We start from the raw sequence: 26,897 nt of genomic DNA on the forward strand, positions 1-26,897 counted from the left end.
ATTGTAGGATCTGTTTCCCTAGGATTTCAATAGGAAACCCTTGGTTCCTCTTTTCTTCCCCCTTCCGCGCTTTCCAGGTTCAGTAGAAATGGCTCACACCTCTGAAACATCTGAAGTTCCTCCCGGAAACCAAGAAAAGGTCGATGGGGATGTGGAAATGGAGGTTAAGGACGAGGGAACTCTTCCGCCGTCTGAGGTGGATGTTATCGGCCAGCCTCTGGACGAGCAAGCACTGCGAGTAGCCGAGATCGTGCGCAGTTTCCTCCAGATGACACAGACGGCAGGAAGCAGCGGCGCCGAATCGCCAGCGGGGGACCGTTGCAAGGCCATGATGGAGGTGGTTCTCAAGGGGAACGGGAAATGGACAATTTCTAAACTGGAAAGTGAGCACAACCACTCACTCATTGATGCCTCTTCCGGCGATGGAAGCTCTAAGATGGCATTTTCAATTGGAATGGTGTTCGATTCTGTGGAGGCGGCAAAGGCTTCTTACTATGCTTACGGTGACAAAATGGGGTTCAGGGTACGGACAGGGTCGAACCGTCGGTCAGCGGGCAATAGGACTCTCGTCATGCAGAGATTTTTGTGCTGGAGAGGAAGCTACCTAATGCAGAGACGGAATTTGGAGACGAGTACTTGGAAGAGGAAGAGAGGGCCTTACAGGAAGAGAGGTAAGCAGTTGGAGGAGGTAGAGGAGAAGAAGGATGGTGATGGGGATTTGGTTGAGGTGGTAGATGTCGATAGCTTTTCTAACAAGGTATGTGTGGCAGATGATGATTTTGGGGCTCATGTGGAGAGCAGGCCTTCAGTTCAAAGCTCAGAAGGTGGTGATTTTGGAGCTGAGATAGGGAGCAGTGCTTTAATGAAAAGCACAGTTTCATCTGATGACACAAGGACACCCGGAGCAGAGGTGAAAAATGGGGGGCAGACATCTGCAACATCTGTTTCTGCACAATCTAAGCTGTTGAGGGAGCTTGGTGTGAGAGTATATAGGTATTCTTCTGATGAGAAGAGAGACATAATTCTCAGGTACTTGATGAAGAAGAACAACCGTCAATCTGGGGAAAGAACCATAAAGGTGTTGTTTTGGGATGCGCTAATTTCTTGCTCTTGTGATGATTTGATTCAATTTTTTGATATTCACGATTGATTTGGTTCTGTATGAGTGAAATTAAGATCCGTGTAATTTGTTGGATGAATGACTAGTGAATGTGCATTTTTTTGTTCTGTTTCATTTGATTATCTGGCGGGAAATGATTTATCGGGAGGTGCATTACATGTGTTTTAGGTTATTATTGTGATTTTATTTACCCCATGATACTTCTGCAGTTTTTTACGACTCAACCTCCTGGAGAAAATTTCCAGCAACAACAGACTATTCCACAACAGCAAAATATTCCGCAACAGCACGATGCTGGTGGAAATTTTATTGGTTGGTTGCCATTGCAGGTATTCCTTTTTCCTTATTGTGACAACCATGAATCTTAAAATTTACCATCTAAATACATCATTATATTTTATCAGCTTTTTTGGCGATCAACTGCTTGTTTGAGTTTAAATAATCATACTATCCAAAAAAAAAAATTTTTTTTTACGCAACAGATTAATTGTACTCTGGTACTTGGAAGCTGTTATAGAATTGTGTAACTAGTATCCCTAAAAACTGGCCTTTTCTTACGTGTTGATATTTGGGAGCAGTATCTGTGTAAATATCTTAATTTTTCCTGGGTAGAGGGTAAATTTTCCGTTTTTTTTTTTATACTCTTGTCAATTGAACTATATTACTAAGTTCATTTACTTTTGAGATCTGCAAAATAAATCGAAAGGTTGATGAGGAGGTTGGGAATGAAAATGTGGAAAGAATTTGCTAGTATAACAGCCTATGGAGGATAGTTTATAAGTCAAACTTGGTAATTGATGAAATTAAGATTCAGATTAGTAAATGAAGACATCAAGTGAAAATGAAAATTTGCCCTTAGATGTGTTGGAAAATAAGGAAGGATACATTGAAAAATGATTAGGTTGGACTGCTAAATTTAGATGGTTTGGATATGTAACATGATTAATAGAAAATGCAATTTGTTCACTAGATTATGCTTGCATTTAAAGGATTAGAATAAAAATTAGGTAGACTTGAGGTAGCATTGATAGTAAATATTTAAAAAGATCAGCATAAAATACGTTTAATGCCTCGTGGACTCTCAATAAAAAAATGAATAGAAAAATGAGGACTTATTAATTGGCAAATAGAAAATTGTTCATGTTAGAGGAGCTGTGGGAGTAGCATGTAGTTAAGATCCAATAATGGTTATTAAAACTAGCCGGTTTGGATATGTACGATAAAAATGCAGAAAATGCAATAAGTTGAGTAGATAAACTTATTGAAGGATTATAAAGAAATTTAGGTAGACCTTAGGTAATGTTGATAGAAATTGTTAAAAAGGATTAACATATCATGGTTAAACACCTCATGCAACACTCAATAAAACTGAATAGAAAAATTTGAACGCATAAAGTCGAGCGTAATGGCTGGAAGGAATCGCATCCACCCATAAGTTTACTGGATCAGTATAGAAATCAAACAGAATATTTTTAGATGCCTTCAAAACTTATTTTTGTAATAGCAAAGCTCCCTCATTTATAACCAAAGTTTAAAAATATAATTAGTAGGTATATTTGACTAATAAATGACAAGGATAACGTCACAGTGGCATCTTGAAGATTATGGGAAGTTGAAGTTTTGCAATCAATAACTCAAGGGATTTCTAGTAGATGTTTGATGATTAAGAGTCACGAACTTGCAATACTAGACCACAAATAAGATCAAACAAGGCTTACAATCATGCGAATTGAATTGAGGAGTGACAAAGGAATTCCATAATTGAAAAGATTATAATGAGTGAATCCACGGGGACCGAAAATCTTTCAGGCAAATGCTTAAAAAATTTTGAAAACATGAAGTTCCTTAGTGTAAAGAGTCATATCAACTTTTTGGCTTGAAAAAATTAAGCTGATTTTCATCAATTAGAGCTGGGTATAATCATTGAGTTTTTTGCAGAGAGCCTTGAATCATCTGTTGGCCTTTATTTCCACTTTACTACCTGTCTCGGTATCCCATCAGTTTTGGATATGATTTCATCTTCAATACTAGCTTTAGGAACAAGTTTATGATGAATATTTTAGATTTGTACAGATAATATGCTATATATAAATGTCGAAAGAGGGGAAGAAAAAAGAGAAATCAGAGCATTGATTAACCTTACTTGATATAAAGTCAAATTAAATGCATAAAAAATTAATTAATATCAAATGTTTTTTGAGATATCCATTTTTTCGGTGAAATTTATTTATTTATTTTGTTTAAACAATAAAATATGGGAGAAATAAGATTTACTATTAGGGAAATACTGATTTGGGTTGATATTGTTGCGCCAAGAATTGAGCTGTCCACGCTGGGCCGTCCGGAAACAATCCAATCGCTCCGCAGGTGGGCCGGTCTTTGTCGGGTGAAGAAGCAGAGCGGGCAAGGCGGGCCGCAGAAGCAAATCAGGAGAGTGTGGGGTCCACTAGGGCTATAATCGCACATTCAAGGAGGAGAAATTAAAGGATTTTGGAGGGAAAGTTGGGAAGGAAAATTTTTGAAATGTTGTGAGGGGATTCTATTAATGGGAATGACCTGTGGTTTGCTTTTTGTCATGCATGTTTTTGTTGGCTGTTGTTTTTACTTCTTTTGGTGGTGTTCATAGCGGCGTCTAGGGTTGAGAGAGAGCCGATCTACCTCTCGAAAAGTAGATATCATTTTATCTTGCTTGTTTGCATTTGTTTTTGGTAAGAGCAACCCTCATTTAATTTTATTTTCATCTCTCTATTATCGTTTCGCCATTTTTGCTTGCTGCATTTGAGTTTGGAGCGTATCAAATTGATATCAGAGCATAGATCTTGGTGGGATAGGAACAAAGAAAATAAATGGGCTAGAATGAGAGGTAGGATAAATCAAGTCAAGAGTGGAAGAGATGTTTGCCACCATCAAGGACATGTTTTCTTCCATTGAAAGTTGAATGGAGGATGTATTTGAAAGCATAGGAGAAATGCGGGGAGATGATGAAAAAGCTAATGAAGATGCAATTCAAGACTGTGCCTATCGCTAACCAAGGGTTGATCAGAGAATCCTTCGCCAGGTCAAAAGGGATGGAGATCGAGCAAGAAGACAATGAGGTAGACATAATCTACCTACAAAAGTGTCCTCCTAGGACTCCGAGAGGAGGGTGAGTGGAGACTTTCCATGGAGGGGGATGAGCCATAAATTGGAGGAGAGATGGTGTAAGGTGCACAGAAGAGCATGATGGAGGAAGGAGGGAATCGGGAATTGGGTATGCTCATGACCGAAGTAGGGAGTTCCACTCCAGATACATGGGGAGAAATACCGGAGGAAGAGGAGGTTGGAGTGGAGATGCAAGGGTTAGAAAACTAAGAATGTCAATCTTTGAAGGGGAGGATACACATGGTGGGTGTATCTGGTGAAGCGATACTTTGCAATCAATGGGTTAACTGAGGAAGAGAAGTTCATGGCAACGAGATTATGCTTTGAGGGAAAGGCGTTAGCGTGGTTTTAGTGGATGGAGGCAAGGTATTTAATGCACTTATTGGAGGAGTTTAATGATTGTTTGTTGGAGTGTTTTCAAGTCGTTCGGGAAGGAGACCCACACGAGCAATTCTATGGTTTGACTCGGGAGGTGACTGTTATAGAATATCGGGAGAAGTTCAAGCTCTTGTCAGAAAGGTTAAGGTGGTTTTTTGCAGCAGGTCCGAAATGAAACTTCTTGAAAGACCTAAAGCTCTACATACAAATAGTCATCCATTCTTTAAGACCGCGAGGTTTGAGGGAAATGATGGAGCTCGCCCTGTTGATGGAGGATAAGAAACAGGTGAAAAAGACCAAAAATTGTGATAACACTGAGGATTCTATAAGAGCCCCTTGACAACCATGCATCGAGGACCCAGACAATGTCATTTTAGAGAGACGTCGATGGAGAAAAATTCAGGAACACGTCTCGGGAGTAATTTCAAGTGCCTCACAAATGCTGAGTGTAGGATAAAAGAGCAAAATGATTGTGTTACTACCGCTGTGATGTGAAATATGCCCCAGACCATCGTTGTAAGGAGCGCACCCTTCAAACTCTATTAGTTCAATAGGAGGATACAAAGAGGAATCAGAGGAGAACGAGGTGGAGGAGCATCTGCATTTGGATGTGGCGGAGGTGTCCCTCAATTTGGTGGCGGAATTTACCCTAATCAGGTCGAGTAGAAGCTAGGGTTGGAGCTGGCGACTACAAGGAGCTTTGGCATTATGATTGGGATAAGGAAGGTCGAGAAAAGTCGGGAAATTTGCAAGGAATTGGTGCTGACACTAAATGACTTGCAGGTGGAGGGCTTCCTACCCTTAGATTTGGGTAGCACAGACATGGTTTTGGGGATGAAGTGGTTGCGAACACTTTGGGAGATGAAGGTGGATTGAAAGTCCCTGACGATGGAATTCCATGTGGAGGGTAAGAAGGTGATGCTAAGAAGAGATGCTAGTTTGTGTAAAACTATGGTGTCCCTCAAACTATTCAAGGGGCAGGGCTTGATTATTTGGTGGAGTTGCAGAACATTGAGGAGATTCGAGATTTAGAGTATGTTTGGGGGCAGCTTATAAGTGCGGGGGCGTTTTTTGAAAACACTGCGATACCGTTTGGATCGCGCATTTTGCTTGCTTATCCGAAAATGCGGTTCCATCTTTACACTAAACTCAGGCCGCAGGTCAAACCCTGCGGTCGACTTGCAGGGGGCGTTTCAGGATAAATCGCCTATCCTGAAACACACAAGCTGCCCCAAACGCACCCTTAGAGTTGACAGAGTTTCCTGAAGGAGTCTAGCAACTCCTAAAGCAGTTTGCAGACATCATTCAACATCCAAGCTGGTTACCTCTCTCGAGGGAGCACGAGCACGCTGTTACATTAAAGGAGGGTGTTTCCCCTATCAGTGTCAGACCATACAGGTACCCATCATATTCAGAAGGATGAGATAGAGAAGCTGATTCGAGAGATGCTCGAGGCTTGGATCTTCAGGCCTAGCGTGAGCCCTCTTTCTAGTCCAATCCTATTGCTGAAGAAAAAGATGGTAGTTGGAGATTCTGTGTGGACTACCAAGCTTTGAAAAAGAAGAAAATGTTTGATAAGTTTTCTATTCCTGTAATTGATGAGTTACTGGATGAGCTTTATGGGGCAGCTATTTCCTCAAAAATTTTTTTTAAGTTGGGATATCACCAGATCAAGATAAATATAGCGGATGTGCACCAGACAACGTTCATGACACATGAAGGACATGATGAGTTCTTAGTGTTGTTGTTTGGCCTTAACAATGCCCGAACGATATTTCAGTCCCCTCATGAATATGATTTTTCAACCTTACCTCCGGATATTTGTTCTGATTTTCTTTGATCACAATCTACTTTACAGTCTGACAGAGGTAGAACATTTGGTGCACCCATGGATTGCCTTGGAGACTTTGAGGGAGCACCAATTGTATGCCAACTTTAAGAAATGTTTATTTGCACCGTTGCATGTTGAGTACCTAGGATATGTGGTGATCAGAACAAGAGTCGTAGTGGATTAGTCTAAGATTGAGGCTATGGTTGATTGGCTCTTACCAAGGAGTTTGATGGAGTTGAGAGGATTCCTAGGTCTCACTGGCTACTACTGGAAGTTCTTGAGAGGATATTACACGATATCATGACTTTTAAAGGAGCAGTTGAAGAAAGACAATTTCAAATAGGGGGAAGCAACAACACAGACATTTGAACGTCTGAAGAGGGCCATGAATAGCATTCCAGTATTAGCAGTTCCAGATTTCAGTAAATCATTTGTAGTGGAAGCAAATGCGTCAGTGTACGGATTGGGAGCAGTGCTCATGCAGGAACAACGACCGATTGCCTTCTTCAGCCAAGTTCTTATGGGCAGAGCAAGGCTGAAATCAGTATGAGCGGGAATTGATGACGATTGTCTTGATTATTCAGAAGTGGCGGCTCTACATGTTGAGACGACATTTTTTGGTCAGGACAGACCAGAGGAGTTAAAGTATCTTATGGAGCAATGGATGGTGACTGAGGAGCATTGAAGATGACTATCCAAACTCGGGGGTGTGATTTCGATATTCAGTTTCGACTAGGATTGGAGAACAAAGCAGTTGACGCACTGTCGAGAAAGGTGGAGGAACCCCAATTGACGGTTGTATCAATACCCTTGGTCCTAGATTGGTATATATTGAGATAGGAGAGCGAATGGAATGAGGAGCTGAGGAAGATAAGGACCGAGTTACTACAGGATCCTAACAGTCATCCAGGATATACATTGAAGGGGCTGCAACTGCTCCACCAAGGGCGATTTATGCTACCCAAGACATCAGTGTATTCCCAGATTATTGTAAGAGTTTCATGGTAGTGTGATCAGGAGACACTTTGAGGTACAAAAAACCTACAATCGTTTAGCAACAGAGCTTTATTGGATGGGGATGCACAAAAACGTCGAGGATAAAGTGACAAAATGCGATGTATGTCAGCGACACAAGTACTTGATCACGACAACATAAGGTTTACTACAACCACTATCATTGTCGGGAAAGATTTGGAAAGAAGTGATGATGGATTTTATCAAGGGGATACCACAGTCAGAAGGGTTCACAGTAATCATAGTGGTCGTGGGTCTCCTAAGTAAGTATGCACATTTCATTCATTTATGACATTCCTATATGACGGTCTAAGTCGCGATGGTGTTTATCCGGGAGGTGTCGTTTGCATGGAGTGTCGAAATTGATAGTATCGAATAGGGATAGGTGTTTCTCAGCCACTTCTGGAAAGAACTATTTAAGTTGCAAGGGACAATTCTTAATAGAAGCACCGCATATCACCTCCAGACTGATGAGTAGACGGAGGTGGTTAACAAGAATGTGGAGACATACGTGCGTTGTTTTGTATCTGATATGCTGAAGCTATGGGTCAAATGGATTGTGTGGGCCGAATATTGGTATAACTCATCGTACCACACCATATCACAAATCACTCCTTTTAAGATATTATATGGGTGAGATCCACTTTACTTGGTACATTATGAGCATGGAGTCACACTAATCTCCAGCGTCGATCAGTACTTGGAGGAGAGGGACAGGTTACTAGTAGAGCTCAAGGGGCATTTACTAAAGTGCTCAACAAATCATGAAAAGAAAAGCGAATGAACATAGGAAAGAGGTGCATTTTGAATCAAGGGAAATGGTTTACTTGAATCCGAGGCCCTACCAATAGAAGACATTGGCCAAGAGGAGCAAGAAATTTTCACCGTGATACTGTGGACCATATAAGGTGATGACATGCATCGGGGCAGTGACTTATCCTTTGAGGTTACCACCATCGTCCGTACTACACCCGATCTTCTATGTTCTATAACTGAGACGTGCGATTGGAGCTAATATTCCTTCATCTGCACTGCTGCTGACGCTGACAGAATACTTGGAGGTGTTTCTGGAGCCGTTGCAGATCGAAGCAGTGTGCCGAGGGGTAGGGGAGCAAATGAGCTATTAGTTAAGTGGAAAAGGCTGCCTAACTATGAAGCAACATGGGAGTCTTACGAGGTAATCCACAAGCAATTTTCATTTTTTCAGCTAGAGGACAAGGTCCTTTTTTGAAAAGGGAGTAATGTTATGCCCAGAATTGAGCCGGTCCACCTTAGACCAGCCGGAAACAACCCAACCGGCCCGCATGCGGGCCAATCATTGTTGCGTGAAGAAGCGGAGCGGACAATGCGGGCCATCGAAACAAATCGGGAGAGGGTGGGGTCCACGAGGGCTATAATCACATGTTTAAGGAAGAGAAATTAAAAGAGTTTGGAGGGAAAATTGGAAGGAAAGTTTTTGAAATGCTGTGAGGGGATTTCATTAAGGGAAATAACCCAGGACTTGCTTTCTTTATGCATGTTTTTGTTGGCCGGTGTTTTTTCTTTTTTTGGTGGTGTTCCTGGTGACGTCTATGGTTATGGGAGTGTCGATCTACCTCTCCAAAATGAGATAATTATTGTATCATGCTTGTTTGCATTTGTTTTTCGTAAGAGCATCCCTTATTTGATTTGTTTCCTTCTATCTATCGTCGTTTTGCCATTGTTGCTTGCTGATTTTGCGCCTTGAGTGTATCGTACATCAATGCACTCTAATAGAGGACTTTTTTGGGACCAATCTAGTTTTAATAATATGCACACCTAAAATTTGAATCCCCATAGATATTCCCTTTATTTTGAACTTAGAGATTATGGTCAAAGCTTCCCAGAAGAACATTATTCTTATGGTTGGTTATAACTTGGGCTGTTTGCAAGAAAACGTTGGATTAGAAATCTTGCTTATGCTCAACTTGTGTTTATTTCATAATAATCAATCTCTTTTAATGAAGAATGTAAGGACTCAAAATAAGAAAATATTTATAATTTATGAGCAATAAAGCTTAATTCATATAAATAATCCTTAACGTAGGTTGGTCTAAATAACTTCTAAGGCATACAAGGGCTCATTTTATGGTGGGGATGAATTTATGAGGTGGTTACTTGTGATGGATATGGGTATGCTCATAGGATAAGAGACATACAAATAAGATTGTGATCAAAATAACCTATGTCCTGAACATAAAGCTATCCATTTTTTTATGTGGTTAGAATATTGCTATGCTAATTTGTAATTTGTTAGTAAATTAGAATATAAAGACGTCATTTCTTACTTCACACATTATAGTTTATACATTTTTTTTTTATTCTACGAAAATTTTTAATTTTGATTTTACGCCTCAAAACGCCTTGAGGCATATGCCGTGTATGACAAATGAAAAATCATCAATACCGCTATATTTTCTCAATTTTAAACCTTATTCCTTAACCATACTTAGTGTTAAATCTAGCAAATCTAAACTTAAAAGGTTATTTTGCCTAAGTTGACTATTTCAAACATTAGGTCAGGATTTCATGGTTTTGACTAAGTGGATCCTAGTAGGTCCAGGTAGCAAGTTAAGGTCTAGAATGTCTAGGCATTCTGTTAAGCCAACCTGTGTTTCATTTATTTTAATTAATCTTGCTTAATTAATTAATATTTAATTAATCATGTTTAATTAAGTCTAGATTGAATATGTTGACTAAGGTTATCTTTGGTAGGTCCTAAGGAGTAGGTTTAGTCTTTTAAGATTTAGGTAACCTAATTGGAACAAAACAATTTGAAATGGGTCTTTATTAGATTTTGACATTTGAACATGGATTTGACTAAGGTTTAATAGGGCATTTGAACGTGAATTTGAATAAGGTTTTGTCCAAGTGGATCCTAGTTGGTTTAGGTAGAAAGTTAAGCTCTAGAATTTCTAAGGATTCTGATGCGAGAGCTTACTCGGATGCGGTACTGTAGCTATTGTACCACGGTCCAGTCTAGGAGGGTTACCACCCTATCTAACCTCCCTTTTTCCTATTTGATTCCTTGTCTTGTCTAGCCCTTCCTTTTTTAGCATTTTCCTTGTCTACCTCCTTTTTTCCACCACCTTTCAATTTCTATTCTCTACTTATTTTATCTACTATTTCTCATTATATATAAGTGTTGTTTGCTTTGGTTAGGGTCAATTTTTTGTCTTCAGGATTTCAAATTTTAGTCAGAAAAGTTGCCGGCGTCCGCTTTCCCTTTTGAGGGTTGTATCCGAGAAATTGAGTGGTACTCCGATTATATATCTCTCTCGAGGAGGTTATTGTCTTCCTCTTATTCCTTCTGCATCCTCCCACTTATCTTCTGATTGTTGTATCTTGTTGCAGCCGGCCACAACAACATTCCAATTGCTGTTTCCTACAATCTCCATCCTCCCAAACGCATCCCCCCTCCATTCTGGCATTGCTACTGTCCAAACCGCCCCTTGTTCCTGCTGTCCCAATCCTCCCATCATGCCCTTGTCTCCCAGGACAGCTAGGGAACTCCTTCCTGCTGTCTTGCCACTATCCACCCTAACTCCTCGCTACCATCACCCAGGACGACCTCATACTTGTTATCCTTGCATTTTTTGCACCTCCCCTTCGCTGCCACCAACATTCCTTTGTTGTTGCCATCGCCACTAGTCATTTTGATCTATCTAGCCGATCTCCACCACCCTTGGGATACACTTTAGTGATGTTTTTTTGTGTCGTGTTATTGCATTTCTTCTTTCAACTGTGTTGATTGTAATCTTATAATGTTATTTGTTTTTCTCTGGTGTATTTTGGCCGGTATTATTTGGTATTAGCGCTAGTCGAACCCTAGTTATATTCTAGGGTTTCCTAGCTTTGGCCTTAACCCTTCACTATTCTCAAACCTTAGACACACATCGCCTAGCCCAATTTTTCTTTGATGATTTTCAAAATTAGCAACCCCCAAATTAATGTTCCAACACCATTGGTTAGTCTCATACACTGTCGATTAGTCTCTTACACAATTTTTCATCTCCCAACTCTAAACTCTAGCCATAACACCAAGGAAATACATGTTTGAGTCTACCCTGGAAGAGATATAACGAGAGATCCACCGACTCAACGGAGGCGTGCAGACATCGAGGATGAAGCCCAGGGGCAAAGAGACGAGAGTGTCAGCCCTTTCCATAGGGAGGATTTTAGTGATGAAGGTGAAAGACTAAGATGTTTTGAAATACAATATTAGAGAAGGTCGAGAGAAGAGCCAACATATGGAGAACGGAGCTTCTGAAGATGAAGCGGGAGATCCAACACCAATTCTTATTAGCTTTATAGACAAGAGATTTAGACTCTAGCTTCAGAAGTGAAGACATCATATCTCCAGGCGACTACCACGTCTTGCAAGCAAAGCTCAATCTTAGGGTGTTACAGTTAAATTACACCCATGAGAACACCCAAGATGACCCCGTCAGGGGAAAAGCTGATTCAGAGCGGAGAATGGGTGCAACCAATTTGCATCCCTAAATATGTCTCAACCAAGAAGTGTTGTAAGTGCTATAGATTTGGCCATGTTGAATCAAATTGCACAACCATAGGGGTGATCTGCTTCACGGAGCAGTGCATTTTTGAAAAGACGGGTAATGACAGTAGACACTGAAGACGGTGATGACACAAAGGAGGACAACTTCTAATTTTGGAGAAAAAGCTCACATAATTCTTATTTAGCCATTGAGAGAAATTTTAACCGACTTCACGCTGAGGGCCTAAGACAGACTTGAGTTCGAGGAACTGACACCAGAGGCATGGTAACCTCAAATAAGAAAACTTCATACCATTCAGATCTATAAACTCATTACTGAGTTGCCCTTACTGAGGGAGGTCTTACACGTCATAAATGGGGCTCTTTTGTGTCATGTCAGGAAGATTACATGGAGTTATTTTGATGTTAGATTTAGTTCAACATGATATCCGTCATTAGATGTCCAGACAGGAGGGATGAACCCCGACCTTTACATTTATCCTAAGAGCTTGATTGGGAAATAAATTTTTTAGTGGGATTCAGGTCTTATCAGTGACGAAGAGATCTCTCCTGATTGGTTGCTAGTGAGAGTGGTACAACCTATTATAAATTTCATCCTAGAGTTGATTTCGCCTCTCATACTTGTTTATCGGGTACATTCGGCCTAGTTCGAGAAGTAGAAGAAGTAAATTTTAGACTTAATAGTTTGAGAGTTACATTGTGGAAACCTACATCTATATGCAACTCCAGCTCAGGATATGTTAAAAGATAGTGCATATTTGTTCTATCAAAACATGTTGTGGAATGAAAAAGCTTACATAAACGACCTGCCAAGAGACTATAATGCTTCCGCTACGTCAATGTTAAGGATTTGATTTCGTATTATAAAGACTTTGAAGCTTCGACAAATGAAGTCGAAGCTCCCTCTAACCTCGGGAGATTGAAGAAGAAGCTTCCCGGGATGCGGTACTGTAGTTGCTACAATACCGCAGTCCAGCCCGAAGGAGTTACTGCCTTTTCTACCCTCCCTTTTTCCGATTTGATTCCTTGTCTTGTCTAATCTTTCTTTTTCTAGCACTTTCATTGTCTACCTCCTTCCTTTTTCATCATCTTTTTATTTCTTTTCCCTGCCTATTTCATGTATATTTCTCATTATTTATAGGTGTTGTTTGCTATGTTAGGGTTTGTTTTTTTTCTTCTGTCGGTATCCGTTTTCTCTTTCGATGGCCTATCGAAGGAATTGGGTGGTGCTCCGATTGTATCGTTCTCTTGAGGTGGTGATTATTTTCTTGCTATCCCTTCCACATCATCCCACATCTCTCTCGATTGCGGTATCTCATTGCAACTGCCCGCAACAACATTCTAATTGCTGTTTCTACGAAATCTAGTCTCCTAGCCGCTTCCTCCTCCCTTCCAGCATTGCTACCGCCAAAACCACTCTAGTTTCTGCTGTCCTAGCCCTCCCACCGTGCTGTTAACGCCCAGGACAGCCAGGGAACACCTCCTTTCTGCTTTCTCACTGCTGTCCCTCCCCAACTCTTTGCTGCCATCACCCAGTACAGTTTCCATGCTTGCTGTCCCTGTTTTTTTGCACCTCCCCCTTGTTGCCTTCCAACATTCTTTTCCTGTCACAACCCTGGCCAGCCATAATGATCCATCTAGCTGACCACCACCTTCGATACACTTTAGTGGTGTTTTCTTGTGTCGCGTTATTGTATTTTTTCTTTCAAGTGTGTTGGTTGTAACTATTTATTTGTTTTTAGTAATATTATTTATTTTCTCTAGTGTGGTTTGTGTAAACTATGGTATCATGTTCTCTTAACCTAGCGTAGCTTTCATTTATTTTAATTAATCTTGCTTATTTAATTAATATTTGATTAAACATATTTAATTTAGCCTTGAATTAAATATGTTGACTAAGGTTGAATTTGGTAGGTCCTAAGGAGTAGGTTTAGTCTTTTGAGATTTTGGAAACCTAATTGGAACAAAACAATTTGGTATGGGTCTTAAGGTTTAACAATCAACCTGAATTTTAATTAGATTTGAATAAGGTTTAATTGGTTGATTTAGGGTTTTTTAGGCAGTTCTAAATGGAGGGGATGTCCTATGGTTGGCTAGGGTCAACTAGGGTCTATCCTAAAAGGATCTAGTAGGTTATGATTTGATTTATCTTAACCTACTGGATCTCAGGTTGACTCAATCTGACTTAGTGGCTTAGGGCTAACCAAAATCCTAAATGGGTCTAGAGACACATGAGTGAATCCAATTCATATGGTTCAGGTCATAAAAAATTCAAGATGACTCAACACAATAAGCCAAATCTATTAAAAAAGATCTTAGTCAATCATCAAGACAACGTCATAATCTTAGAGTAGACCAAGCGAGTAAAACTGGCAAATAATCCTAGTGTACATGGTTGGCTAGGGTCAACTAGGATCTATCCTAAAAGGATCTAGTAGGTTATGATTTGATTTATCCTAACCTACTGGATCTCAGGTTGACTCAATCTGACTTAAATGGCTTAGGGTTAACCAAAATCCTAAATGGGTCTAGAGACACATGAGTGAATCCAATAATTATTCATATGGTTCAGGTCATAAATAATTCAAGATGACTCAACACAATAAGCCTAATTTATTAAAAGGGATCTTAGTCAATCATCAAGACAACGTCATAATCTTAGAGTAGACCAAGCGAGTAAAACTGGCAAATAATCCTAGTGTGCATGCTGGCAGGGGTAGAATCAACATTATTTTTGTGGGTGGGCAAAATCACCAAATATTTTTTCTTTTCTCAAGTATTTGATAAAAAAATATATCGAGGGGGAGAGGTGTGGAGGGGCAAAATTTCTAAATTGGCAAAACTACACAAGAAATAAATATGAAATTTTAGTATTTATATAAAGAAATTATAAATTCTAGGGAGGGCAGGACATAACCTGGTTCCTGCCCTGTGTGCTATAGACGTTGAGTCAAAGCTAGAACATCAGTCTATTAAATATAAACCTCAAAATTTCCTATTATATATGCCGCATTAGAAGAACCAAATATCTAGGTGTGAGAGACATCAGAGATAGACCTAGTTCGAAAAAGTGATGACTGGAATGTCAAGAGTACACCCAAAAGTAGTGCGACCAATCCAACATATAAGCACTCATCCAAATTCATCGTATGATTTTACTTGATCTTATTTCCTAGCACTTAATTTCCTCAAGTCTTCATGAAGGAAACCTTCTAGAGATTTAGATGTCTTATTATAATGTCATTTAATTTGAATCTGACATATTTCTAGTTCACATCTTTGATAGACTTATAGTTATTGATGCAGGATTGTTCATAGTTAGAGTTTCTGAATGTAATTATTATGATGTGATAGATATAAATCAAACAAATGAACTTAAGGATTCATAGATTACAAACTGCTCATAAGACAACGATTTATTGTTTTAAAATGCAAACAAAAAATACGTGAATTTTTAATCCAAACAATATTGTAATGCTGATAGACTTATAGTTATTGATGCAGGATTGTTCATAGTTAGAGTTTCTGAATGTAATTATTATAATGTGAGGGATCAAGCAAATGAACTTGAGGATTCATAGGTTACAAACTGCTACATGAAACAACTATTTATTGTTTTTAAATGCAAACAATAAATACGTGAATTTATAATCCAAACAATACTATAATGATTGAATTAGTTCGAAGAAGTCAAATTAAAATTCAAGCCACAAAATTAAAGAGAAATTTTATTTTAATTATTTAAATTTGAATTCTAGCCGTGTCGAACTCAAATAAGATCAAGAACAGGAACAATAACAAGCCAATGATAAACTATGTAGAAAAAGATTAAACATGGAAAGATTTCCCTAAAATAAGAAATTCAGGCTTCAAACTAGTTTATAGAGAAAACTTCTCTTATAATCAGGATTGTAATAAAGCTAAGCAGAGCTGAGCACGTCATAGATCAAAATTTGCTTGGTCATACAAAAAATTGTTGACATTGGGTTCATGTTTGAGCTAATTTTTGACTTTTATGTTTGTACTTGTCTTCTTTAGGTTTTATTATGATCGAGCTTCGCTTCTCCTTGATTTTTTGTAATTAATCATTTTATCATGTGTATATATATCATCTAAATGCAATATTGAAAACTGCATACAAAATCTTGATTCTTTAATACTCTCTTAAGGTTGGAAACTGTATGTATGTATTGTATACATACACACATACATACAAACTCTCTTGATACATGATTACTCTCTTCTGATACACTAAATGATCATCCTGTATCCTGTTCTAGATTACAATATCATCCAAGTAAATTGTAAGGACTTTTTTAATAAATTGTTGCAAGATATTCTACAATCTTTTGTGCATTGGTTATTCCCAAAGGCATAACTAACTATTTATATAATTAATTTATTTTCGTAAAAGATATTTTTTTTCATCTTTTCTCATTCCAGTATTATAGCCCCTTAAATCAATTAAAGGAATTTCATTACACCATTCATCTAGCCATAACACCATTCATCATATCTAGCATACGATCTAGACGCAGTATAGAAACTTATATTTAATGTTGATTTTTTTGATGGCTTTATTAATAACGTACACTAAGGGTCTGTTTGTGATAGCTTTTTGCCTGCTTTGTTTTTCAAACCGCTACCATAATTATGGCTCTGTTTTGGCGCAGCTGTAGCTTCTCAGCTTTTCAGCTGTGCCCCAGAAAGCTGCTGCGCTGCCCCAGAAAGTTGCTGCGGGGAAGCTGACTGCCTGTTTGGTGCAGCTATGTGAAAATAGCTGTGGGGCAGCTGTTTCAGGAGAAATGACTATGCTGTCTCTGTTTGTTAAAACTGTTTAAAAGAAGACTGTAACAACTACATTTTTGAAACTTTTGAAGCATAAATTCATTTCTAAACAGAACAGAAAGTTCATATACCCTCACTTAACAGTGAGCCCCGAAAAGTTCTAAAGAAAAAGAAATGAAATTAATATAATTACAAGTAAAATAAGAAAACTATAGTATCTATAAGGATTTGATGTACTCATAGGCAAACTCAAACCAAAACAGAAAGGTCTGACAAACATAAACCAAGGGATCAAAGACCACCGTCGTTAACGATTGACATCAAACTTTCTTCAATTTAAGTTCTTTGATGCCAAACATTACACAACTTGTAAGTTACAGTAGTAAAACAATGGGCGCCAAAGTAAATTGAAAAAGTTGTAAATTATTTTGTTTATATCATTCAATCGTGGTTACTTAACACATATTATGTGGATTGTTCCCTTGAAGAAAACATCCATCCAATGCATTTGCAAAACTGTGTTTCTATGGTGCATTTACATACATACCACACAATTCTTATGTATTTACATATCCAACACCTAAATTCAAATTTACATGCATCCAACTCAAATCATATGCATCACTTTAAAAATACCACAATCACTATATTTTTTAAAGTGAATATAATTTTTCATGCATAAAATTTTGCTCCCAAGGTGATGTTATGAATGTAATAATCAAACTTTAGGTGTTACATATGTACATAGATAAGAATTGTCTGGTCCGTATGTGCAAATTTCCTAAACTAGAGTAAGATAATCAAGGCCTAGTTTATCAATACAAATTTGAAATTTTCCTTAAGAATGACTGAAATCAATTAATACACATCTCCACTGTTGAGCTCAGCATTGCTTCCAGCAATGCAGGATTTTCCTTTTGAGGTTCCAACTTCTTGAACAAGTTCAGAAAGCCCAGCCTCTGATCTGTCAGCTATGGAAGTTGAAACAGGGTCTGATGAAAAAAAGATTTTGCTGTGTAGAGAATTAGAGCTTTCATGCTTCGATATTGTCTCCTCAGTATGTGATTCGAGTTGGTCATTCAGAACTAAAGACTTCGATATTGTCTTTGATATTGTCACATCAGTCCTGTAGTAATATATACATATTCTTATTAGTCATTCTAACCATAGCACGTAGATGGAAATATTTGAGAAAGCTTGCTAAAATATAAAGTAGAAGGAACATACAAATATTACAATCAACTTATTATACTTTGGAAGATGCCTATTACAGAATATATATACCTTGTTGCAATTCTTTTGTGATCATCTACCAGAAGACAGGATTTATGATCAAACAAGGAAATAAAGAAGGTGAGAGCTATATCAATTCCGAAGAAACCATTCACTATGTTATTCACATAAGAAAGTGAATTTGGTAAGAAAGTCAGTTCAAATGAGCATATCCAGGTTGAATAGATTACTAATATGATTAAAAACATCTTTCAGGCTCTGAGAAGAAGACAACAGAAGAGTAGAATGAACAATCTCTTCTTTATATTTTACCATATAGAAGTGGAGGTTTGATTTACCTGTATCGTGGATCATAAGGCGAAATTATATACTTCCTGAGCTTGGTATACTGATTTAAGCTTGCTCCCAAGGGTGGCATTATATCAGTAGAGAAGGTTATGGCAATCATTACTTGCACAACTAGTAATTGATGTATTGAAGAAGTCATATTTATGGGTTTAATTCCTCATAGCAAGGGCAACCGCTTTGAAGTATAAAGTTAATGATGAATAAGCTATTTGGTGACACCTAATTTATAAGTTTCTTAAATAATTTAGTCATTTCTTCAGCACCAGTAGGCACATCGTGAATCTGTTTCGCATACATTACACAAACTATAATAATTAAAATTTATTATACTTCATTACATATAAAGAAGCCTAAGTTGCCCTTTAACTCAACTCGTCTAAGCTCCTCCCTCAAATATATTTAGAGAAATTTACATACATACCACAATTTTTATGTTTCATAAGAAAAAAAAACATAGCAAAAGTAACAAAGACAGTGGAAACAAACATTCTTTACATAACATCACAGATAAAATAATCAAAATTCTGAAGAATACAAAATATTGTTTGGGAGCCCAAAACTATGACAAATTCCATTACAATTCAACGAAAAATTAAGTTTAAAGAACTAGAAAATTAAATTTAAATTACCAAGTTGTGGAAAATTCAATGCCAGCAAATTGATATACGTGGAGAAGAAGAAGGCTTGGATATCAAAACATCCATCTCATCTACTTGGGACAAACCTTTATGTCAGTACCATTAATAAATCAGTCACAACTTTGTGAGAATCCTACCCACCAAACTTTTAACCGCCACAAAGAAAAATCAACGCTAGTTAAGAATCAAAATTCCTAGAATAGAATAATAATAGAAAAACCTCATCTTCTTACCGGGATCCAAATGCATAAGAAATCCAAATCAACTAAAGCATGACATTCTTGAAATGCATCTGCCACAAACCTAAAATCCTGTATGAAAACGGTCCCTATTTCTATGCTCAACTCTTCGCGGCCTTCGTAAACTTCAGATCAGCCACAATATACATTCCCCGTAACTCTGTTGACGAACAACCACAAGGAGTGCGATGGGAAAATAATGAGGCAAAAATTGGAACAAAGAGCTACAACAACAGCAAAATACAAAGAAAGAATTGGGAGGGGAGATACCGATCAGGAGCGGCAGTTTCGATCGGGACTCCACACCCGAGCAACGGTGGAAGTGGAAGCAAGGCGGAGGAGCAGCGGGAGGCTTCGCGACAATCTCGGGAGCAGCGGTTTCAGGATCGCCAGAGGCTTCGCTAGGGCAGAAGACTTTCACACGGTTTCGAGATCTCTAGAGGCTATGGAGGCTTCGCAAGACACTGTGGGAGGGGAGCGGGGCAACGAAGGAATTATCAATCGAGAACGCGGGGCCGCAGGGTCGATCTCGCGACCAGCGTTCCCCCTACTTTAGCGGCGAGCGGCCGCGACGCTGCAGAAAAGCGTAAAAAAAAGAGTGGCTTCGCGGTTTGGGGCCGCGCTGCTCGAACTAAGCGGTCCCAAGCGGAGTCTATGTTTTGAAGCTGCTTTCTTGCTGCCTTTTGGAAATTTTTGTGATAGAAAACTGTTTTTTTCAATATGAACTGTTGAAGCATGGTGATTGCCAGAAAATTGCATTCTGACTTTTTAAAAATAAAATTAATTTGTAATAGCCAAAGTAACATTTTGAAAAATAGTTTCTTCTGTAGCAGCATTTGCTTCTTCAAGCAACTGTAGCTGCCCCAAACAGACCCGAAGTCTCATCTTTCCTAGATTTAAGCAAAGAAGATACAACATAAATATTCTTGCTTTTCTCAATATGCCATTCCTTAAATAATTCTTTAATTTGCCTCTTATGTTCACCATATTCGGTCGGGTTCATTCTATAAAAAAATTTATTTGGTAATAATAATTCAGGAATTAAATCATATTGCATATCCCTTAATGGTGGAATTTATTAGGATGCTTTTCATGACATATATTTTCAAAATCAGCCAATAGTTGACTAACATCTATTGGTAGGATTCCTAGTTGGCTGGTAGACCAATGCCCCAGTTTCCAATTCGTGGGATTGCCATGTTAGCTGCAAGCTATACTCGTTCCCTTATTGTCATAGGAATATCTATATAAACATTGCTAATAGTTTTGTGTATTCTTCGCAATTAATAATTGTCAAGAAATCATTATAATTTGTAGCTTTTCACTTAGGAATTATGTAGTATGGCTGGTAATTCAATCATAGAAATATGGATGTTAAGGTTCTTACTGAATCATAAGAATTCAACCCATATCGTTTTATTTAAGATATCAGAGCCTTGAGAAAATAATTTGTCGTTTTCCTCCTTTAGATTTCCTTCCAAATTCTTTCGTAGTAGCTTCCCATATTACCATTATTCAATCGCAGCAGGCACAAGTAAACATTCAGTTGCAGCAAGTGCACCCAACCTCCAGTCAGCGGGCATAACCAATTAGCTAGGCTTGGTAATAGGCATAGCCCCCACCTCCTTGTTTGTCTCCATTTTCTGTTGCAGCCCCCATCACATAACCTTTCTCTTGTAGCAGGCAAACAGCCCATCCCCGGCAATAGGCGAGCAGTGGATAAGCAATAGCTAGCCCATCGACAGCAAGAGAAGAGAAAAAAGGAAAAAAATAAACCTAGGAAGAATGTCTTTTTCATCCGAAGTTTTGGATGGGTCAAATGGGCATGAAATAAATTAAAACTGCTAATCCTTAATGAGTGATTAAAAAAAACGTTAACTTTAATTCAGATTAAATGGGGGGGGGGGGGGGGGGGGGTTTGTGGGCACGTCTCAAAAAGACAGGGGGGGAATTTTGAGCACGTTTCTCAAAAGAACAAGAAAGTTAGGCCATCTTATTTTGAGAGAAAATGATTTCAATTTTATGCTTCTGACATAGAAGTTCCTTCAATTGCGTCATGGCTATGGAATTTCATGACATAAAAAATCAACAGAACCTGCATTTTCTAACCTAACCGAAAATGTTTGGAAAAAATTGAAAAAAATATACTCAAAGGTTTATAACAGTCTTTTTCTATAAAATTATCTCTATAATTCATGTTATCTAGCATGGTACTTCACAATTACTGAGTATTAAAAAAAAAGAAATTATGGCCTGAACTCAACCACTCTAATGCATTAAAATGAGGTGCAATGAAGAAACTCTAAAATTCAGATATTTGTGGAAAGAGAAAATTATGAATTTTTAACCAAATTAAATGTTTAGTATGAAAAAAAAGATGTTTCTAAATACTTGGAAAAGACTATCTTCTAAGACTAAATGATGTGTTTGTACCATTGAAGTGAAGAAAAGAGGCGAGATGCTATTCTAGAAATGCTATCAATTGATTATTTCCCATGCATTGTATAGCTGCAGGATTGGGTAATAGAAGCAGAATGTATGCCTTCAACTATTCTAACACGGTAGTATATGTAAAAAACCTATGTTAATAATTGATGAATTAAAAGAAAGCCTGGAGGTTATGTGATGATCTAACTCAATCATATTTACCTACGCTAAAGCTTTTACCTTTGAAATCATCATTTGTTGAGATCCTCCACTTAACTTTATTATGAGATTAACACTTTGATCGTCAACCTTTAAGTGGCAAATGGGAGTGAATATTTAAGTCATCTTGATCATATATATAATTTCTTCTAAATGATGAAACTATTAGCTTGACATAAAATTTAGTATCATCAAATTAAATAATGAGATACATATAAGTTCGTACTTAATAACCTTTTCTTATATGATGATGCCAAAAAAATGTTGGTGGGAAGAGAGAAAAATTAATTTGTAGATTCTTGTCCATCTTACTAGATGTGCACATACACTGTGTGTGTGGTTATTTAGTTAGGTAGTTTCCAGAAGATCGACTACTTCATTCATGTGGCATGCATTCTCTATTATTTGCTGGATGTGTGGTTATTTAGTTAGGTGGTTTCCAGAAGATCGACTACTTCATTCATGTGGCATGCATTTTCTATTTTTTGCTGGAAAGACTTTGATTTATGAGATGGATCGTTTTAATGATGTTTTTCTTACTGTAATTTTCTTATGCTATTAATTGTGTATTTATATGAGTGCATTCATCATGCTACAATTTTGTCATGTTAGCAAATGCTATGTTGTCGTTGTTTCACTTGGAGACATATTCTGCATCATATCATGTTTTAACTCAAATTCATCATTAGACTTGTGAAAAGCAGGTTAAAGTTATTTCCAGAAAACCAAAGCCACCGATAAGAGAGATAACGGGTGTAGTGGAAGAACCAAAAATTGGTATGTTATTTGCAAATGAAGACAGGGCATATGAGTTTTATGTTAGATATGCTGGAAATGTTGGTTTCTGTGTTCGAAAGGGATGGTGGGATAAAACTGCTAGGAGTGTTACACGGTTAAGGGTTTATGTGTGCTCCAAAGAAGGTTTTCGCCCTAAAAGTTTTTCAAATGAGATGAAAAAAGCAAGACCAGAGACTAGAACAGGATGTCTTGCTCGTATGGCAATTGAACTTATGTCTAATGGTAAATACAGCGTAAGTGAATTTGTGTCTGAGCATAACCATGAATTAGCAGCTCCATTAGATCTTCAATTATTCAAGTCCCATAAGTTGTCAAGTAAAATGCCGTTTGGTAATCATCATAGAAACAAGGTGATACCTGCTGAGTACAAAAATTACTTGAGGTCAAAGCGAGTTAAGAGTATGCAGATGGGGGATGCGGTTCTCTTGCTAGAATACTTGCATAGAATGAAGAGCGAAAATCCATCTTTTTTCTATGCCATACAAGTTGATGAAGATGATCAGTTGACAAATATCTTCTGGGCAGATGCAAATTCGATTATGGACTATGAATACTTCGGTGATGTTGTATGTTTTAACACAACCTATAAAGACGATGACAGTGGAAGACCATTTGTTCAGTTTTCTGGTGTTAATCATCATAAGCAAACAGTTACATTTGGTGTTGCGCTAATATACGCTGAAACTGTGGAATCCTTCAAGTGGTTATTTGAAACTTTCAAGGCTGTTATGGGTGGTAGGCAGCCTAAGACAATTTTGACCGGACAAAGCTCTGCCATGAGTGATGCCATAGCTGTTGTATGGCCTCACACAGTTCATCACTATTGTATATGGCACATATATCAAAGTGCTGCTAGGAACTTAACTCAGCTCTTCAAAGATTCAGAAACTTTTTTACTTGACTTCAACCAGTGCATTTTTGAGCTCCACGAGGAGGAAGATTTCCTAACTGCATGGACATCGCTCTTAGAAAGATACGACTTGAAAGATAATGAATGGCTAGCTAAGTTATATGGAGAGCGGAGGAAATGGGCTTTACCTTATGGCCAAGAAACTTTTTATGCTGACATCTTTAACACACTTCGTAGGGAGGGCTTAAATAATGTATTAAAAGAATATTTAAGTCCACAGATAGATCTCTTACAATTTCTCAGGAAGTATGAAGAGTTTGTGAAGGAACAGAGATACACAGAACAAGAAACTGATTATCTTACCAGTCAAGTCACATCTAGAACCCCTACGCTGAGATTCCAGTGGCAAGCTGCAAATGTATACACACCTGCAGCCTTTGAGATGTTTAAAGTGGAATTTGAGCTTATCCCAAATTGTCTTGTTTACAGTTGTGGTGATGTGGGAACCATATCAGAATATGAGGTGGCAGTTAAGGATAAACCTAAGCCGTACTTTGTTAGGTTTGATACATCCGATGGTTCAGTTTTTTGTAGCTGCAGGAAGTTCGAGTTTGTTGGGATTCAGTGTTGCCATGTGTTGAGGGTGCTCGATTGCAGGAATGTTAAAGAGCTTGCACCTCAATACTTTTTGAAGCGGTGGAGCAAGGATGTAAAATCTGGGCTCATTAGGGAGGATGAGTGGTTGTCACTCCAGGATGACCCCAATTCGTCTCTACAAAAGAGGTACAGCTCCTTGTGCCGTATATTGTATAAAATTGCAGCAAGGGCTGTTGAAAATGTTCAAGCGTATGCATTTATGGAAAACCAGTTCGATCAGATTTTGGAACAGGTTGAGCAAATACTACAAACGAAACTTCTTGAGAAAACCTCCATGAACATTCTTTCAAAAGGTCAATTACAGATTCCGACACAAGTTGAAGGCATAGATAATGAGAACAATGGTGAATCTAGGAGGTTAAGTGGGAAAAAGAAAAAGGATGCCACAGCCCATCGTAGGCAGCAAGGTAGCATGGAGATGAGTAAACAGTACAAGGGACTTAAAGGTTTGCCAAATAATGAAAATATTTCAGGCATGGATTCTAAAATTAACCTACTTATGTCGCTTTCTTTTTAATTTACAGGAAAATCTGATGCTGTAAACGTTGCAATGGATGCTGGTGATCCACTGATGGCATCTAATGAGATCCCTTTCCAGGGTAGGAATTCTTCTACTCAGTTTTTTCATCCAAGCCAATCATTCCAGGTATTTCTTCTAAAATACAAAGTGATAAATATAAAATGAGCTTCATTCTTCTGTGATGATCATTTTTGTGAATGCTGCAGGGGCCATATATTCCTGGCCATCAATTCGGAATTGGTTCCTTTCAAGGTTTTCATGGAACTCCTCAGTTTACTCAGGTAATTGCTAAAAAAACTTTCATAAGCATATCTATTTCAATTTTCTAGCTAAACTCATGCCCAAACACATGCAGGAATTTTCAGCTCCTGTGTTGCAACAGCAGTCTTTCCCGGGAGAAGCTAATTTAGGCCAGGTATCCTCTTTGTTTGTGAGTATCATAAGTTGATTCAATGTCAAATGATGATTAAAGTTTTTCATTCATAATTGATATGCTTGGTATGGCATTTCATGATATAATGCTCTTTTTTTGAAGCCAGAGAAGATTTATTGTATGACTCCGTTACATTATATAATACATATTTTCATTTCATACTTTAGTTAATGCATTGCTTTTTCTTGAATATGAATGTGTTCTGTGCATGACAAATCGGTATTTCAGGCTTCTGAGATGCACGCTCTTCAATTTGTTTCAAGCAACACCCAGCTGGGACCCCAGGGGGGTGACCAAGGCCACTATAGCATTCCAGTTTGGGATTTTTTGTGAGAGTTCTTTTTGAAGGAAATACTTTTTCATCCCAGCATGCTTATAGCTCGCGCCATCATTAAGGTGAAGCAGTGATGGTTGGTTTCCTTTTTAGCTTTTCAGTTATTTCCACTGTTCTCTTTTTTTGCCTGATTTCTCTCTTTTTTTGCCTGATTTCTCCACCAATAGACGTTCGTGTCTGCTTCAAATGGTTGTTTTATGCAGGGTACTGAAATCAGCTGAGAATGCCTTTTTTATTTCACATTTTCAGGTGTTCCTTGGCTAAAATTTTATGCTAATGGAAAGAATTGTAAGCTGCAGATTAGGAATATATTTGTCCCCTAGCTCTAGTGGTGCCGCCAGAAGTTTTGTGCAGGTAATGACTTCGAATGTGAATTACAATGTGATTTTGAGAGGAATATTTGTAGTGGATATAAGTTTGCATGTATCTCTTTATTCTAGCAATCCGTGACTAATGTACAGATGTATGTTTACACCCTAAAAAATTCTCAGGCTTTGTTTAAATCTGCAATTATCCCGAATGATGTGTATGGAGTTTGTTGACGGTTACTTAGTAAATCATTCTGCATGTATACTTTTATTCATGTTCACATATCGCCCATTTGATAGGAGCTATACTATTAAGCTGTGTACAATATGGGCATGAATTATTTAAGTTTTAATAAGTAGGATGAGCTTAAAGTAACATGGATACAATAAATTTTATGTTTTTTGAATTTTTCTTACACATTGATGCATTACCTTTTGCTAATAATATTCTCATATTGCATGCACATGCTTAGCTATTCATAAGATTCTTACCTCTCTAACTCCATCTTCGATATATCTAAAAAATGAAAATGCATATCTCGTTTTACAAGAGATTGTTAATATCACCATCTTCGATATATCTAAAAAATGAAAATTCCGGTTTTCAAAGATGCATATCTCGTTTTACAAGAGATTGTTAATATCATGCATTTTGCACCAAATGTACCAACCGATACATTTTGTTTTGTATTCTGATGTATTCAATTATTAATATGCTCTTAAATTTGTTTAAACGGCTTATGCCATTTTGTATTCTGATTTATTGGAATATATTTCCATCTTATGTCCATCAAAAGCGGGCATGTCTTTCAAGATTGGTAAGAGCTAAGCGGTTGGAAGAGTGCTCTTCTAAGGGAACGTTCTATCGTGGCGGTATGATTTCGTTGCTTGAAAGCATGCCTTGAAACCGGTGAACTTTTTTTGGATGCATTATTTAGATTAGAGTTAGAAGCCAACCTTAATTATACAAATTCTAAAAAGATTTTTTAAAATTTAATGGTTTTACTTTTACATACGAATAAGTGAAAAACAAAGTTATTATTTTTTAATATTTTGTGAAGACTTAGCCAATTTTATTTTGCGG

The 26,897-nt window shown here is 37.8% G+C and overlaps 1 protein-coding gene across 5 annotated transcripts; it reads left to right on the forward strand.

Annotated features, from left to right (window-relative positions):
- LOC110038064 (protein FAR-RED IMPAIRED RESPONSE 1-like) lies at window positions 1-26,084 on the forward strand. 5 transcript variants are annotated; one of them, XM_020742826.1, is made up of 9 exons: window positions 1-671; window positions 771-1,078; window positions 1,330-1,449; window positions 22,603-24,664; window positions 24,743-24,864; window positions 24,945-25,019; window positions 25,094-25,153; window positions 25,400-25,567; window positions 25,755-26,084. In XM_020742826.1, the coding sequence occupies exons 1-8, from the start codon at window positions 89-91 to the stop codon at window positions 25,502-25,504; spliced, it is 3,435 nt and encodes a 1,144-aa protein (XP_020598485.1). In that variant the 5' UTR covers window positions 1-88; the 3' UTR covers window positions 25,505-25,567; window positions 25,755-26,084. The 5 variants fall into 5 exon arrangements, with proteins under 5 accessions (XP_020598485.1, XP_020598482.1, XP_020598481.1 ...); XM_020742823.1 differs by having other exon boundaries at window positions 1-1,078; window positions 25,400-25,581; XM_020742822.1 differs by having other exon boundaries at window positions 1-1,078.
- The last annotated feature ends 813 nt before the right edge of the window (window positions 26,085-26,897 follow it).

Source organism: Phalaenopsis equestris, unplaced genomic scaffold (assembly GCF_001263595.1).
Source record: "Phalaenopsis equestris unplaced genomic scaffold, ASM126359v1 Scaffold229941, whole genome shotgun sequence".
Classification (NCBI taxonomy): Eukaryota; Viridiplantae; Streptophyta; class Magnoliopsida; order Asparagales; family Orchidaceae; genus Phalaenopsis; species Phalaenopsis equestris.

Coding starts and splice junctions, on each gene's coding strand:
- LOC110038064 (XM_020742823.1), top strand. CDS start 89: ATGGCTCACACCTCTGAAACATCTGAAGTTCCTCCCGGAAACCAAGAA. Junction 1,079..1,329: donor CTGGGGAAAGAACCATAAAG/GTGTTGTTTTGG, acceptor ATACTTCTGCAG/TTTTTTACGACTCAACCTCC. Junction 25,154..25,399: donor GAGAAGCTAATTTAGGCCAG/GTATCCTCTTTG, acceptor TCGGTATTTCAG/GCTTCTGAGATGCACGCTCT.